Genomic DNA, 16,468 nt, shown 5'->3' on the forward strand with positions numbered 1-16,468 from the left:
GACCTGTATTTGTATTATAGAACCCAATTATAGCAGTTGATATTTCAAAAGATACAAGACAATAAAAAGAAGTCATTTGGAATGGGAAAACATACATTAAGCTTTGACCAGTGAAAGATTTTCCATCCCATCAAATAGTGTCTAGATAAAGGTGATGGGACAAGTGATGTAGTTTCCTGTATTTATGGAGGGGAACTTAGGATAGTGCTAGAAGAAGGTGGGCGGAGCATCAAGTGCTAAAGGGGGCCAAAAGTGCTGAAATGGACATCACACGATAGGATGTACACGGTGCTGCTTCAAGTCATGGAATAAAGTGTATATCTTCTCTTTCTCCATCCCCTGGGTTTCATTGGAAGAGTTTAGTTGGCCAAGCTTCTATACATTACATTTTCTTCAACATTACCTTGTAGAATTGGAATCTTTGACTGTGGCAGATCTTTGCCGTATGTTTTGGAAAACCTAGCAGAGGGCTGGCGGAGCATCCCTTGGCATTAGTGAATTTATTTGCTGTTGAACTGCACAAGGGCCAGAATTCTTGATAACTTTTGCTTGACTTTCTTTAATGGTGTGTAAGTGAGCACGCACTGGCCAATATTCAGCCAGCAGCGGTCAGCTTTGTGTTGCTGGATATTTAATGCCGGGCCGTGCTTCTTTGTCTGCCTTGTCCTTTCCCCTCAGTCTGTGGTTGGCATGATTCTTTATCTTGATGTTAGGCTTCAGTGGTGCTTTTCCAGAGTCACTGGCGACAGGAAAAATTTTAAGATATAAGAGTTTTAGCCAAATTAATTAATAAATGTTGAATTCCTCTCCCAGTGTCTTTCTTCATCTGTGCTTGTTTGGGTATATGAGAGTTCTGGGGACGTAAGGCAACTGGACAAACACAATTTCATTCTAAAGAGTTTTCCAAATTTGTTTCTAACCTGTCTCATTTATCTTCCCTCCACAGTTGGAAAAACCATTTGTAGATGTCTGTATTGATCCTTCTGTTGCTCGTTGCTTTCTCAGGGTCACCCCTTTATCAAGCAGTACAATGATGGCAATGCCGAGGTGGTATCCATGTGGGTTTGCAGAATGCTGGAGGAGCGGCGATCTCAGCAGGGACCTTCCTGAGCACCCAGGCACCCAACGAGAAGAACTGAAAGACTTTGAAAAGCACTGAAAACGAAATGCTCTGCACAATTCTCCCAGCTCTTCTGGCTATCTGCTTTTAAACGAAGGTGCTGGTGCCAGCTGACTTCTTGCCAAAGTTTTGTGTACATCAGTAATCAACTGCAATAAACTGAACAGTAATTAAAGACCTTGGACTCTTCTCTGGTCACAGTCTGTAGTGGGTATTCATGGAAAGCTACTGTGTCCTTGTATGGAGCATCCCACAACTCTTTAACTTCCAGGACGTTTCTGAGCCTTGTGGCTGAAGATTTGCTCAGACCCTGAATTTCAATGTGAAACTTCTGGGAAGTTTTGAACTTTGTCCTGAGAGTCACCATCCTGGTGAATTTTGCAGATAGTAATCTGAGGGGTAAGTCAAGGTGCACTGAAGAGCTGTCTCTCCTCCCCCCAGTCTTGCAGTTTTGTGGAAGGATTAACTTGCTTGTCCTTAATCTGCTGTTTATTTCTCAGGCACATTTGTATCCTTCCCCTGACTCGGAGCTACTACAGTAACGTACATGGCAAAACCGATACGATTGTGTATCTATTCCACATCCACCCTGAGTGAAAGCTCACGGCCCATCTCTAGATTACTGTGTCCTGCTGTAAAGTAGCTTAAGCCAGAGCTAACATTGGAATAGGTGTCCCATGCAGATGCATCCGATTACAAATCCTCGCCCCCATGCCTCTCCCCTCCCTCCATATCCATCCTTTCATGATTACACATCTCAGACTCCCAGCTGCGAGATTTCACTCGGACAGTCTCTTCCCAGCCTGCCTTGAGCTCTGAGGCACCAGAACTATCAATAAACCTCAATCACCTCCCATCCCCTTGTCTATAAAACCCACCTTCTTGCCACTAGTAAAGCAGTTTCTAACTGAGTTTTGGGTGAGGTAAATAGACGCCATCTATTGACCCAAAGACTAAATGATGATCAAGTGAAACCAAGGTTTGAATTCTCTTTACAAAAAAGTTTTTATATTGTTGTACCTTATTGAATGCGCCTGTTCGTATCCGCCAGTGATACACAACCTGCTGCATTGCTGGAACCGATGTCAGAGCCTGTTATTGGTCTCTCAGGAACCAATCAAATGCCTTTAATCTAAACGTTAACGCCATCAAAGGTTATGATGAAAGGGTCATTGATGCCCCTCCAATCAGTACACTCATCATTTGGTTACAGTGCATCAGAGCATTACTCTTGCTACGTCATGAGAAGACAGACAGTTGGAACTTACTGGCCTGTTGCACTTGACTGTTCCTGACCAGACGGAGGGCAGAACATGCTTCATCTTTGTCACAGTTGGTCATATTAGCTGGGACTATAAGTACTTTCACTAACAGCCATGTTCTGACCTTTGGTCACCATTGCTGGGGATTTTTCCGTTCCAGTGAGTCCTTATTTGAGAAGGGTTGGGGTAATCTATAAAGCAAAACAAAAAGAACCAAAATGCTAGCAAGACGGTCACTTTCAGAACAAGTGTGTGTGTGTTTCTTACTAAAGCTGCCATTGCTCAGGGTCAGACCCAACAGCATGTGGGGTCTCATATCTTCCACGTGTTAATTGCATGCATGTGAGCCTTAGCAGCAGGTCAAAGGAACATAGGCAAGGTTTTTACTAGCCAAGGACCAAAGGAGAACTTCCTGGGGCAGCTGCAAAATATACCAACATTCTGACACAAGACAAGAAACTTAACCCAGTGAGTTTAAACTGATATTTTTTATGTATGCAATTTTATGGTTTATTCTTATGTGTGTCCTACAAAAGTTTGGCACATAAAAATAAAGTGTATTGAATCTTAACAGCATTGCAAACTTAATCTGGGTCTCGTGTAATCCCCAGCAAACTGCAATCTGAGCTTCCCCCACTGAGATCTGCACCCATAGGACTCCTCAAGGGCTGCAGACAGGTCTGGTTTCTAGGGAAATGAAACACACAAACTAACCTGCTTCTTAGGCTATACATAGTTTATATTCTGCAAGTGACCCATGTGGTTTAGTGGAGATTACAAAAGATTCTGCCAGCTATTTCTAGGGGGGGGGGGTGGAACAATATAATAGTTACATTATTATCTCAGTAATAGTGAGAAATAAAAAGATAAATCGTCGATGACCTACGAAAAGATACCCAGTTAATCGCTTTCTTTCATGAGGTAATGTCTTCCAGATTGAAGCTGCTTGATAAGAGCAAGATTGTACCAACATTCTCCTGTATAATATCTCTACTCTTTGGGATTCTGCTAGGTGCTTGTGATACTGGGCTACCCACTATGGCTATTCTTATGTTCTTATGATGCTTCTTGAATCTAATTCTAGATTGGGTTGGGAGTACTCCTAAAGAAGACATGTAGGATGCCTGCTTGTCCATATAAAATTCTAAATATCGGACTACAGAGTTTAAATTTTAGGTGAACAGAAGAATAGCCAGTGGTCCATCTAGCCCAGTATCCTGCTTCCAGCAGTGGCCAGTTGGCAACCAATGCATTTTTAATAGAAGTGGTGTAGCTTTATGGAACTTGCTAACACCACATAAGAGTCTGTAGTTTTACATATCATTCATGAGAACAGCCAGCAAAGAAACTGTTACAGTAGTCTAATTGAGACAAAATATAAGCTAGTACAATGATTTTAAATTGATTAAATAAGAAATTGCGCCTAATTCATCACAATTGTTTTAACTTCCAAAATATCCTTCGAATCAGAACAATAATCTGATGTTTCATGGTTAAGCTAGGATCAAGCATCACACCAAGTACTCTTAAAAGCGGTCTCCTAAGAAAAATGGATTCCACCAATACGTCTTCCCATGTGTTTCTCAACCGTAACAATTTAGTCTTATCTCCTGTTTAATTTTAGGATGAATGAGCAAGCCCAGACCTCCACATCAAAACATATAAGAGAGATGAGTGGAGTGAATAAAGTTATGTCAGCACTGTAATAAAATTCTACCCCTAATTCAGTCTATCCTTTTTCAAAAGACTTCATGAAAATGATAAAAAGAATTGGTAGTAATGGGGATCCCTGGGGAACACTGCACTTAAGCTTCCAGGGAATCTGAGGTTGCTTTTACTCTCTATACAACAGTGATCTTGCTTTAAAAAACAGTGAAACCAGTAGCATCTTTGTGTTGTTGTTGTTATTATTATTATTAATTACATTTGTACCCCGCGCTTTCCCACACATAGCAGGTTCAATGCGGCTTGCATAGTAAATAGAATTACAAAGTCTTGAAGGAGAATGTTACAAGTTGTAGTAAACATAGTAGTAGTGGGGTTTTGAGGATCTGTAAATTGAGCATGGAGAGGTAAACAAAGATAGGATGAGCAAAAGGAGAAGAGATTGGGAGGGGTAAGGAGTAGGAAGGACGGAGAGGAAGAGATTGAGGAATGAGCATAAGGACATTGTGAGACATGGTCAAAGGTATAATAATCGTCGGGGCAGGAATCATGTGGGTGGGCTTAAAAAGTTAAGTTGGGTCATTAGGGTAAGCTTTCTTGAAGAGATGGGTCTTCAACATTTTTCTGAATGGTAGATGTTAAAGCCAGTATGAAAGCCTAATTGAGGAGAGAAGGCCGTGTTTCAACTGTTTAGCTACAATGCCTTCCATGAGTGTTGTAAAAAGTGGACTATTGGCAATGGGTTGATAATTGGCTAACTCGCCAAGATTTATATTTTGATTTTTTTTTTTTTAAGTATAGGAATTAGTAGAAATTTCTCCTAGAAAATTTGGAAACTGACCCTTTGAAAATAAGCTTTGCAACCAGACTGTAAGCCAAACATTAAATTTAGGAGATGGACTTTTCAAAATAAGATGAACAGTCATCCAAGTTGCAAAGTGAATGAACAAATCTGGGGTTTTTTTAATGGACATAATGTGCTTTACTTGGATAATAATTTCTCCAGATTCTTTCAACTGGAACTGTATGATTAGGGATTCGTTCCTGATAACCATCGTGAACTGGAAAATTAGCTTGGCCAAAACTGTGATTCCTGATATGTTCTATTTTATTTTTAATTTGCTAGTTCATTTGCCTCTAGTTTCTTCGCTGGAATTCCCCTTGTAAAGCTGGCGGTTTGTGGCCTTAGGTGAAAACCCCAGGTCTAAGAGCAGTCCAAGGGGCACAGGAGGAGGAGTGAACTTTCCTCTTGATAGCAGAATGCAATAAAATTGTACCCTTTATTTTCAGGAATTTTAAACGTATGTGTAAAAGTGATACAGAACATAAGACTAGCCATACCAGGTCAGACCAATGGTTTGTTTCCAACAGTGACCAATCCAGGTCACAAAACCCAATCAGTAGCAACATTCCATGCTACCAATCCTGGGGCAAGCAGTGGCTTCCCCCATGTCCATCTCAATAACCATAGTCTGTTTAAAAAACTTTTGGACAAGTTCCTGGAGGAAAAGTCCAAGGAACTTGTCCAAAAGTTTTTTAAACCCAGATATGCTAATCGCTGTTACCACATCCTCTGGCAACGAGTTCCAAAGTTTATTCTTTGAGTGAAAAAATATTGCCTCCTATTTATTTTAAAATAAATAAATAAAATGCGTGGGATAAACATAAAGGAATCCTGTTCCGAGGGAATGGATCCTCAGAACCTTAGCTGAGATTGGGTGGTGGGAGGCGGGGATAGTGCTGGGCAGACTTCTACTGTCTGTGCCCTGAAAATGACAGATACAAATCAAGGTAAGGTATACACAAAAAGTAGCACATATGAATTTATCTTGTTGGGCAGACTGGATGGACCGTGCAGGTCTTTTTCTGCCGTCATCTGCTATGTTACTATGTTAAAAGTATTTCTATGTAACTTCTTTGAGTGTCCCCTAGTCTTTGTACTTTTGGAGCGAGTAAAAAATTGATTTACTTCTACCCGTTCTACATCACTCAGGATTTTGTAGGTCACAGTCATATCCCTCCTCATCCGTCTCTTTTCTAGGCTGAAGAGCCCTAACGTCCTTAGCCTTTCCTCATATTTATGAGTTTGTATTATTGTTTTAAACTATTTCTCTGAGACCTGGCTCTAGGTGATGTACTAAAAGGTATTCCAGTTTTGGGGTAATTTTAGGTGCTAGGAAAGTGGGTAAATGCAGCATTCTAGTCCTTGACAAACATACCAGCTGAGGGAAGTCTTGCCTCACCAGTCTGCTTCATTTCTTTGAAGGCGTGAATAAACATGTGGAGCCGGTTGATGTAGTGTGTCTACCGTAGATTTTCAGAAAGCTTTTGATAAAGTTCCTCATGAGAGACACCTGAGAAAATTATATGTCATGGGGTAGGAAGCAAGGTTCTGGTGTGGATTAGGAATTGGTTATTGGACAGAAAACAGAGGGTAGGGTTAAATGGTCATTTCTCTCATTGGAGGAGGGTGAACAGTGGAGTGCCGAAGGGATCAGCACTGGGACCGGTGCTATTTAACATATTTATAAATGTTATGGAAAACAAAATGATGAGTGAGGTGATTAAATTTGCAGATGACACAAAACTATTCAAGGTTTTTAAAACACGTGCAGACTGTGAAATATTGCAGGAAGACCTTAGGAAATTGGCGTCCAAATGGCAGATGAAATCTAATGTGGACAAATGCAAGGTGATGCACATTGGAAAGAATAATCTGAATCATAGTTACCTGATGCTAGGGTCCACCTTGGGGGTCAGCTCAAGAAAAGATCTAGGTATCGTTGTAGATAATACGCTGAAATCTTCTGCTCAGTGTGCGGCAGCAGCCAAAAAGCAAATAGGATGCTAGGAATTATTAGGAAAGGGATGGTGAATAAGACTGAAAACACTATAATGAATTTGTATCGCTCTATGGTGCATATGAGTATTGCGTTCAGTTCTGGTCACCGTATCTCAAAAAAGATACAGCAGAATTAGAAAAGGTTCAAAGAAGAGCAGCCAAAATGATAAAGGGGATAGAACTCTCGTATGAGGAAAGGCTAAAGAGGTTAGGGGTCTTCATCTTGGAAAAGAGACAGATGAGGAGAGATATGATTGAGGTCTACAAAATCCTGAGTGGTGTAGAATGAGTAGAAGTAAATCGATTTTTTTTTACTTGTTCCAAAAGTACAAAGACTAGGGGACACTTGAAGTTACATGGAAATACTTTTAAAACAAATAGGAGGAAGTATTTTTTCACTCAATGAATGGTTAAGCTCTGGAACTCTTTGCTGGAGGAGGTGGTAACAGCGGTTAGTGTATCTGGGTTTAAAAAAGGTTTGGACAAATTTCTGGAGGAAAAGTCCATAGTCTGCTATTGAGACAGACATGGGAAGCAACTGCTTGATCTGGGATTTGGAGTATGGAATGTTGCTACTCTTTGAGATTCTGCATGGAATCTTGTCACTCTTTAGGATTCCAGAATCTTGCTATTCTTTGGGGTTCTACATGGAATGTTGCCACGATTTGGGTTTCTGCCAGGTACTTGTGACCTGGCTTGGCCACTGTTTGGAAACAGGATACTGGGCCAGAAGGACCGTTGGTCTGACCCAGTATGGCTACTCTTATGCTCTTATACCATGATTTTACAGTGGGTGTGTGCACAGAGTGTCTTGCTTACGTGAATGAGTGCACCTTGATGTGTGCACATGTTTTGGTTGTTCACAGTTGTATTTTAAGAAGAAAAGTAGGTGATCTCTTCTTTTTATAGGCTGGGCTTAAAATAGGTGCCATAATCAATGCCTATAGAGGCATTTTGGAATTACCCTGCTTTTGAATCAGCCTCTGGCTAGGAAGCAGTAAAAAGTTGTTAAGAAATGATTTGACAATACAGCGTGAGTACTCCTACCTCCTGTGGAAGAGTATTTTCACATCTGCCTAATTTCTAATGCCCAAGTTTTCCCAGATGCCGCAAGGTATTCTTACTGAAAGACTTTCTACCCCTGGGCATACAGAGCCACACTTCCCATCATCAGGGTCAGTTTTCCCTCATTTCATGTGTTTTTCTTTTTGAATGTGATGGTTTATTTCCTTTTGGTTGTACGTTTCTGTCATTGGTAGGGGTATAGTATGTAAATCAGATGAGACTCTGGGGAAAAAAGGTAATCCCTAGCCAGCAGGAGGCAAATTGAGGCTATTTTGACACTAGAAAAAGAACGTTCTGCAAGAAATGCGACCTCCTAAAACAAATCCACCAATTGGGAATACACATAACAATGGAAAAATCCCCAAATGTCAAAGAGTATAAGACGTATCACTTCACTAGAAAGGGAGACCTATTTGGACAAGTTCCTGGAGGAAAAGTCCATAGTCTGTTATTGAGATGGACATGGGGGAATAGAGATCTCCCTTTCTAGTGAAGTGTTACATCTTATACTCTTTGACGCTTGGGGATTTTTCCATTGTTAGAAATGCGACCTCAACATGCTTCAAAAGTTGATAGCAAATAATGACCTCTAAAAACCACAGGGCCAGGTTCAGCGGGAGATAACCAGGTAAAAGCTTTTTATACCCAGTCATCTCCCACTGTCCGGATGATCCCTGGATTTTCAATGGCTCGTAACTGGATAGTGCTGCAGAAAATCCAAGGAGGCCACCACGGTAGAGTCACGGCAAAATTAGGAGTTACCTGGGTACTACTGTTATTTAGATAGCTACCTGAGTAACTTAGGACAGCAAAAAGGCTATCCTATGTTAACCGGGTACCTATCCAGGTACCGCTGTTGAGTATGGCTGGTACCTGGGTCATAGATGCCAACACCAAAATTATTGGCCATGCCAAACACAGTACAAATTACGCATTCAGAAACATAAGTGAAGGAATTTGCAGAATATCGGAGGTGCTCAACAGTCGCTGGCTCCTATGACCTGGGTAACTGGCCAAATGTTTAGTATCTGGACTCTATTCAGCCCCCCCCCCCCCCCCCCCCCCCACACACACACACAGACATAGACAAAGGCAGCGAGGTAGGGACTTGCTTATAGAGGTCCTTAATATTAACTAGATTTGCTAACTGCACATTGTACATCTTGCATGTTTTCAGTTTCTATTTAATATCTAAACACAGAGCACAATATCTCTGTAGTCAATCTTTGTAAAATAAATGTTTTTTTTTTTTTAAACTCCTTGTTCTGTTATCCCTGTGTTGTGTTTTGTTGCTGGAGATCTGGTGAAAGAAATATGAAAGTGTGAGCTGGGTTTTATTACAGCACATTAAATATTCATCAGGAACACAGAGTTTCGTTTCTGGTGTTAACCCTAAAATGTGAGTTAATAGCCAAAGTGGATTCTAATATTGCGAGAATTCCAAAAGTCCTCCTTGTGGTGCTTGCAGGGGACGGCAATATTAAACGTTACTTTGGAAGGTAGTCTTAGCAAGTCCTTGCCGGGAACATTTATCTTGGTTTGAAGTCTACAGATTGCAGGCCTGAATTTACAGACTAAACTTTGTCTTAATTGCTTTGGTGTCACAACCTTCTTGGCAGATAACAGCACAATGAATGAGCCAATGTGACTGGTACCTGCAGGTCCTTTTACTAAAATGAGACAAATCTCTTTCCTTTCAGCCAAACCCTCCATAGGCAGTTGCTTCCTGCTTCGGTTATTTGTCTTCCAGTGACTTGCATTACATTTCTCAGCTGCTCTTACACTTGGGTTTCCCATCCAAGAAGCCCGTTAAACAAGTCCTTGTCTTGTTGCTTCTGGATCTGATTTTCTCTTCTGAGAACTACATGCAGGATTCTTCAGCTCTGTTATTTCTCTGCTCTTAAATGTGATATTTCCGTTAAATTGCTCAACAGGATTTTCAATTTTCTTCAACAGGAGAAAATAACATGATATATATTTTTTTTAATAACTAAACTGCTTATTTGAGGCTGCAAATAAGTGGGAAAATGTGGGGTATAAATGTAACAAAAAATGGCCTATATTCTTGTCAAAATAAGATATTCTTTAGTTCCATTTCCAGCTGCATAACAGCATTATTCTGGGTTAGTCAATGCACAAAAAGACATTCCAGTGAAAGCCACCAAGTTAAATACAAAGTCTGAACCGGAGAAACAGGAAAAGTATAGTATGGCTGTAGCAGTATGTTGATTATTTGATAAATGCATAAGCACGGCCTGTGTGGGCCCTGGAAGCCATGGTGTGCGGAGGAAGATACAATCACACTGAGAGCAACCTACTCATTCACCCCTCTGCAGTGCATATTTTCTAGCAAAAAAGGTGCTGGTACTCAAAAGCTAGGCCACCCTTCAGGGGTGGGGTGATCACTGAGGGACCCCCACCCCACAATAGCCAGGCCTCCTGCAACCAGTCACAGAATCTATGACAAGGCAGAATTGGTGTGTAGAGCATTAAAACTTGGGGTCCATGGGTCAATTTTAGAAGACAATGGAAAGGGTGCCGGTACTCAGTACCCCCTCAAAAGAAGCCCTGCCCCTCTGTATGATGATAACCATTTCCCTTAAAAGGAGGAGCCTGAGTTATTCTGAAATCAAGCTCCGAGTAGGTAGTAAAGGAGATAAAATGTTATAATGCTTAGAAAAGATAGCACAGGGGAATATTTGCATACTCTTGACTTGTTCCACTCCTAACTAGAATTAGTGTTATGTTTTAATTATTATTTTATTTGTAGTATTTATACCCCGCTCGATAGCAGGTTCAGTGCGTCTTACAAAGAAATTCCCAGCAGCCTCTGAAAAAAAAAAGAAAGAAATTTCCTGTTTTTTCACCCTCACGCTCAGTCTTTGACATCTCTAGCGCAACTCACCAGCAGCCATGTTCAAATACCATCCTCGCACGCTAGCAACGGTGATCAAAAGTACAGAATAGCACCACCCAGTATAAGTCTAAACACATTTATTTTAGCTATACAAACGCTGATATTGACAGTGATTTAACAGGGCAGAAGAAGTCGATATTTAGTGGCACTTAGCCAGAGACTACCACTTAAAATCGACTTTGCTGCTTAGTACTGGAGAGGTGCCAGGAGATGCGGCATCAGTGATAACCAACTGGGCCGGACCACACACAAGATAGTCCTATCCAGGGCTTTTTTTGAGGTGGTACTTGGTGGTACTGAGTACCGGCACCTTTTCCATTGTCTTCTAAAATTGACCCATGGACCCCAAGTTTTAATGAAAGAGCTCAGGCTCTACACACCAATTCTGCCTTGTCATAGATTCTGTGACTGGTTGCAGGGGGCCTGGCTATTGTGGGGTGGCTCCCTCGGTAATCACACCACCCGTGAAGGGTGGCCTGGCATTTGAGTGCCGGCACCTTTTTTGCTAGAAAATACGCACTGGTCCTATCTGTGCTTGTTAGCTGTACAGCTGTGGCACCGAGTATCAGCTGTATAACATCTGGGCATCTCCAAGATTTGGGTATTTATTTATTTATTGCATTTTTATCCCACATTTTCCCACCTCTTTGCAGACTCAATGTGGCTTACAATACATCGTGAAGGTATGCAGGGTCGGGCCTGATCCTGGTTTGAATTAGGTGGTGGTGGTCAATGTGGGATAGGTCTGGGATACCTGCATTTGATGGACTCCTGACAATTTATATAAATTCTCCAGAACTCTCAGCTGGAACATCAGACAGACAACGCATTTTAAAAATTGTCATAGTTATATTGGTTTTTTTTTTTTTGTCTGAACCTGGGTGTTTGCTTTCAGTTAGTTTTCTGAATTTCCCCATTGAATATACATGAGATCTGTTTGCATGCTCTGCCTCTATTGTATACAAATGCATCTCATACACATTTATTGGGGCAATCTCAAAACCCCAACTAGGTTGTGGCCCTCAAGGACCAAGGTTGTCCATCCCTGGCCTAAGGGGAAAAATATTTCTGCTAAGTATGAACTGGTGGCTTCATGTTGGGATAGGCTCAGTAGATCCCTCCTTCCCCAATTTCAGATGTGCCTGGTGTCATTAAGGATGGAATTGGGGAAGGAAGAATGGAAGTACGGCCCTACCCGGATCTATGACTGAAAGCAGGAGCCAGACTTACGCTTCTATGCCTCTGGCCTCTGCTCCCTCAAAGTGTCCTCCATTGGGCATTTCTGTACATTGCTGAATTTGGGACACTCAAAGCTTCTTTTCAGATGCACTGCTTAAGTTCTGGTTCTTATGCCCAGATAACCAGTTACTTCTTCATTACAAAGTGCGCCCTCTGTGTATCGTGCCAACCAGATTACAATACATCACAGTTTTGACCCAAAATAAACCTTGTATTGTGTATCCTCTCTGTGATTAAGCCTCTCATTATCAAACTAGTAAAAAAGGTCCGTTTCGGTAGGCAATGAAACAGGCGCTAGCAAGGTAATCCCCCACCCTCCCTCGCTGTCTCGCTTTGTCCCCTCTGAGACCCACGACTCCCTCCCTTCCTTTCTTCCGAGTTCCAGACCCCCCTCCCTCCCTTCCAGTTCAAGGCCCCTTCACGCCCCTCCCACTGAGTTACAGACTCCCCCTCCCTCCGATTTCAACCCCCCCTCTGCGTTACTGACCCCTGGACCCCCTGCCGCGACCCTCTCGACCCCCTCTTTCTGCCGAAAACCCTCCCCCGCCGCTGTCGCATACCTGTGCTGACGGGGGACCCCAACCCCCAACAGCCGAAGTCCTCTTCTCGTCTGCACCAGCGTTGCTTGCTGAATGGTCTGATCAAGTTTCTGTGCGTGCGTCTGATGTCAGACACACGCACAGAAACTTGATCAGATCATTCAGCAAGCAACGCCACGGCAGCTGAGAAGAGGACTTCGACTGTCGGGGGTTGGGGTCCCCCATCAGCACAGGTACGCAACGGAGTTAGCTCGCACTGCTATGTTGTGATTGGGCACAGTCACTGCTGACGCACCCAGAAGTGGGAGACATCATCATTTCAGGAGATGGATACAGAAGCACGAATGCCTCAAGGCTTATGTCCACGCAGTCAGCTTCAGAACGTTGGAGGTGTGTTTTATTATATAGGATATAATCACAAAGATATTCAATCAGAGAAAGCCTCTTTATTTTGAGAATCTACCTGTATGTACAGGAATGGAACAGACAGAATATGCAAATCAGGAGAAAAAGTTCTTTAAAGAAATGAGCAAATATACAAATACAGTGGGAAATACAAAGTGTGCCCCTAGGAACCATACATGGAGTAAACCCAGACATGTGAATGTAAAATAGTAACATAGTAGATGACGGCAGAAAAAGACCTGCACGGTCCATCTAGTTTGCCCACGATAAACTCATATGTGTATACCTTACCTTGATTTGTACCTGTCTTTTTCAGGGCACAGACCGTATAAGTCTGTCCAGCAGTATTTCCCACCTCCCAACCACCAGTCCCGCCTCCCATCACCGGCTCCGGCACAGACCCCGTATAAGTCTGCCCTCCCCTATCCTAGCCTCTCAACCACCAACCCCCCGCCACCCAATTTCAGCTAAGCTTCTGTGGATCCATTCCTTCGGCACAGGATTCCTTTATGCCTATCCCACGCATGTTTGAATTCCGTTACCATTTTCATCTCCACCACCTCCCGCGGGAGGGCATTCCAGGTATCCACCACCTTTTCCGTGAAAAAATACTTCCTGACATCTTTTTTGAGTCTGCCCCCCTTCAATCTCATTCCATGTCCTCTCGTTCTACTGCCTTCCCATCTCCAGAAAAGATTTTTTAGCGGATTAATACCTTTCAAGTATTTGAACGTCTGTATCATATCACCCCTGTTCCTCCTTTCCTCCAGGGTTTACATGTTCAGGTCAGCAAGTCTTTGGTCATACGTCTTGGAACGCAAATCCCATACCATTCTCGTAGCTTTTCTTTGCACCGCTTCCATTTTTTTAACATCCTTCGCAAGGTACGGCCTCCAAAACTGAACACAATACTCCAGGTGGGGCCTCACCAACGACTTGTACAGGGGCATCAACACTTCCTTTCTTCTGCTGATCACACCTCTCTCTATACAGCCTAGCAATCTTCTAGCTACGACCACCGCCTTGTCGCACTGTTTCGTCGCCTTCAGGTCCTCAGATACTATCACCCCACGATCCCTCTCCCCGTCCGTGTCTAAAGCTATACTGAGAAGTTAAGAAGACATAGAGTTAATTATTTAAATGTTTACTAAAGAGAGAACATTTCAATCCCTTACAAAATGATAAATAACCAGAAATCACAGAAATTTGTGCAGGTATAGGGTTCCACAGGTTAGTGGCCTGGAAAGAAAAGGAGCCCTCATGAACTCCCCTATCACAAACTTTCTTAACAGATGGAAACCCCAACAGTAGAGTAGAAAAAAAATGAGAATTTTCTCAAGGCACTGGATAAACTATTAAATGTAGAAGGGAGAGAAGAACAATTCCCCTAAATACAATAAAAACTGTCTGAGCAGTGACTGGTAAATGGAACTCCGTAATCCCTTATTTGTCTTGAATAGACTGAAAGTTCTGTTGAACAGGGACTTCCTCTTATGTGTTTGTGTATGGCTAGTAATACTATAAAAATGACTAGCGGTGGTAGCAGCAGAGTAGTCATCTAGCTGGCTGTGAAGTTCTGATGGCAGAAATTTTTTTTAATAAATATTTTTATTAAATTTTAAAAACACAGCATACAGACTGAAAGAAACACATGTACCAAAGTACAACAAAACAAAATACACAAAGCTGAGTCCATAACAAAAAGTCAACTCGTAGGCGAGAGGAAAAGATCTAAAGTGCTCCATTTCTGAAGACCAGATTGATGGCCATGCATAGAAGGCAGAACAGTCTGCTCATATTTTTTGTAGAGTAAAATCCAATTCCACCAGACAACAATGTTAGCTTGAGAATTGTCCTTCCAATGCGATATTGTGAGTTTCAAGGCAACAGAAACCAAGAAGTCAAACAGTAGTTTATCATTTTCTGAAAATAAAAATGGAATCCAAATAGATTTCCATATTACATAATTGGGCAGAAAAGAGTCTTGAAACCCAAAAATCTCTTAGTTTATCCCAGACATCTGACCAAAATAATACAAGATTAGGACATTCAAGCAAAAGATGCTTTGCATGACCAACACAAATCACTCTTAGAGGACCCAGACAACTTGCTCTTTCTAGGCGTCCAAAGAGCCCTGTGGTACATGAAGAAAAGAGATTGTGTTATGGCAGCCGACAAGGAAGCCCTTGGACCGGACGACCAAACACGAGACCATTGAGCAACAGACAAGGTATCTTTGAGATCCAATTCCCATACAAGCTGCGTGGAACTACGTGATACAGCAAATTGGACCGCATGACCTTGGAAAACAATGAGGCTGTATGTTGCTGCCTACACTGATTATTAACAAAGCCAGTGAGAATCATATTCTTCTCTACACCACTTAAGTTCCATTTTTTGGAACTAATAACACTACGCAGCTGATACCAATGTAGTAATTGAGAGTTGGGAATGTGAAACTCGGCTTGCAACTGAGCAAATGTTTTAAGAGTACCATCAGATATCAATTGTTTCGAAAACCAGTTATTGCATTTTTGCCAGATATGCCAGTTAATGATTTTCTTACCAATTATTAAATGTTTATTACTCCACAGGACCGAGTTACAAGGAAAAACTTCAGATTTAGGGAGTACCCTGACCAGCGCAGAAAATGATGGCAGAAATTTTCTTTTTGGAAAGTTGCAACAAGGTGGCAACGCCTCATCCACTGGAAACCTTGTAAATGTTTATTTATTTATTTGTAGCATTTGTATCCCACATTTCCCCACCGATTTGCAGGCTCAATATTAGAACATCACTGTACTGGAAGAGCACTGGGACCACAACCCTGAAAGAATTATGGAGAATGAACAAGTTATGATAGCCTGGGACATCCCCCTTCTGACCGAAAGAAAGCTGAATGCAAGAAAACTAGACATAATGGGAATAGAGAAAAACACTGGAAGAGCTGTGATGATAGGGACGTTAGTCCCTAGCAGTTACTCTGTGAATCATGTGCAGAGAGAGAAGAAACTCTCCATAGCACAAAATGCAATTAGAGACCAAGAAAATGTGACAGAAATATACATAAATTTTCCCCATCATTCAGATTAAAATGAATTTCCAAGTACACCTGGCTAAGTTGCCTCTTGGAGTGGAGGAGGAGACTAGTGGTTAGTGCAGTGGACTTTGATCCTGGGGAACTGGGTTCAATTCCCCCGCAGCTCCTTGTGACTTTGGGCAAGTCACTTAACCCTCCATTGCCCCAGGTACAAAATAAGTACCTGAATATATGTAAACCGCTTTGAATGTAGTTGCAAAAAACTCAGAAAGGCTGTATATCAAGTCCCAGTTCCCTTTCCCTTATGACATCACAATATCAGAAGTGAGCCAAGTATCAGACAATCAAGCCATTGTGACATCACTGATGAGGTT

At 42.0% G+C, this 16,468-nt stretch overlaps 1 protein-coding gene across 1 annotated transcript in view; it reads left to right on the top strand.

The window, feature by feature from the left end:
* Positions 1-2,953, top strand: part of MAP2K5 (mitogen-activated protein kinase kinase 5) — a 406,422-nt gene extending 403,469 nt beyond the window's left edge. Inside the window, exon 22 of the mRNA XM_030189796.1 lies at positions 1,006-2,953. Coding sequence (XP_030045656.1) covers positions 1,006-1,110 — 105 coding nt within the window. The 3' untranslated portion in view covers positions 1,111-2,953. The remainder of the gene's footprint in view (positions 1-1,005) is intronic.
* Positions 2,954-16,468: the final 13,515 nt, after the last annotated feature.

This window comes from Microcaecilia unicolor, chromosome 1 (assembly GCF_901765095.1).
Source record: "Microcaecilia unicolor chromosome 1, aMicUni1.1, whole genome shotgun sequence".
NCBI classification, from domain to species: Eukaryota; Metazoa; Chordata; class Amphibia; order Gymnophiona; family Siphonopidae; genus Microcaecilia; species Microcaecilia unicolor.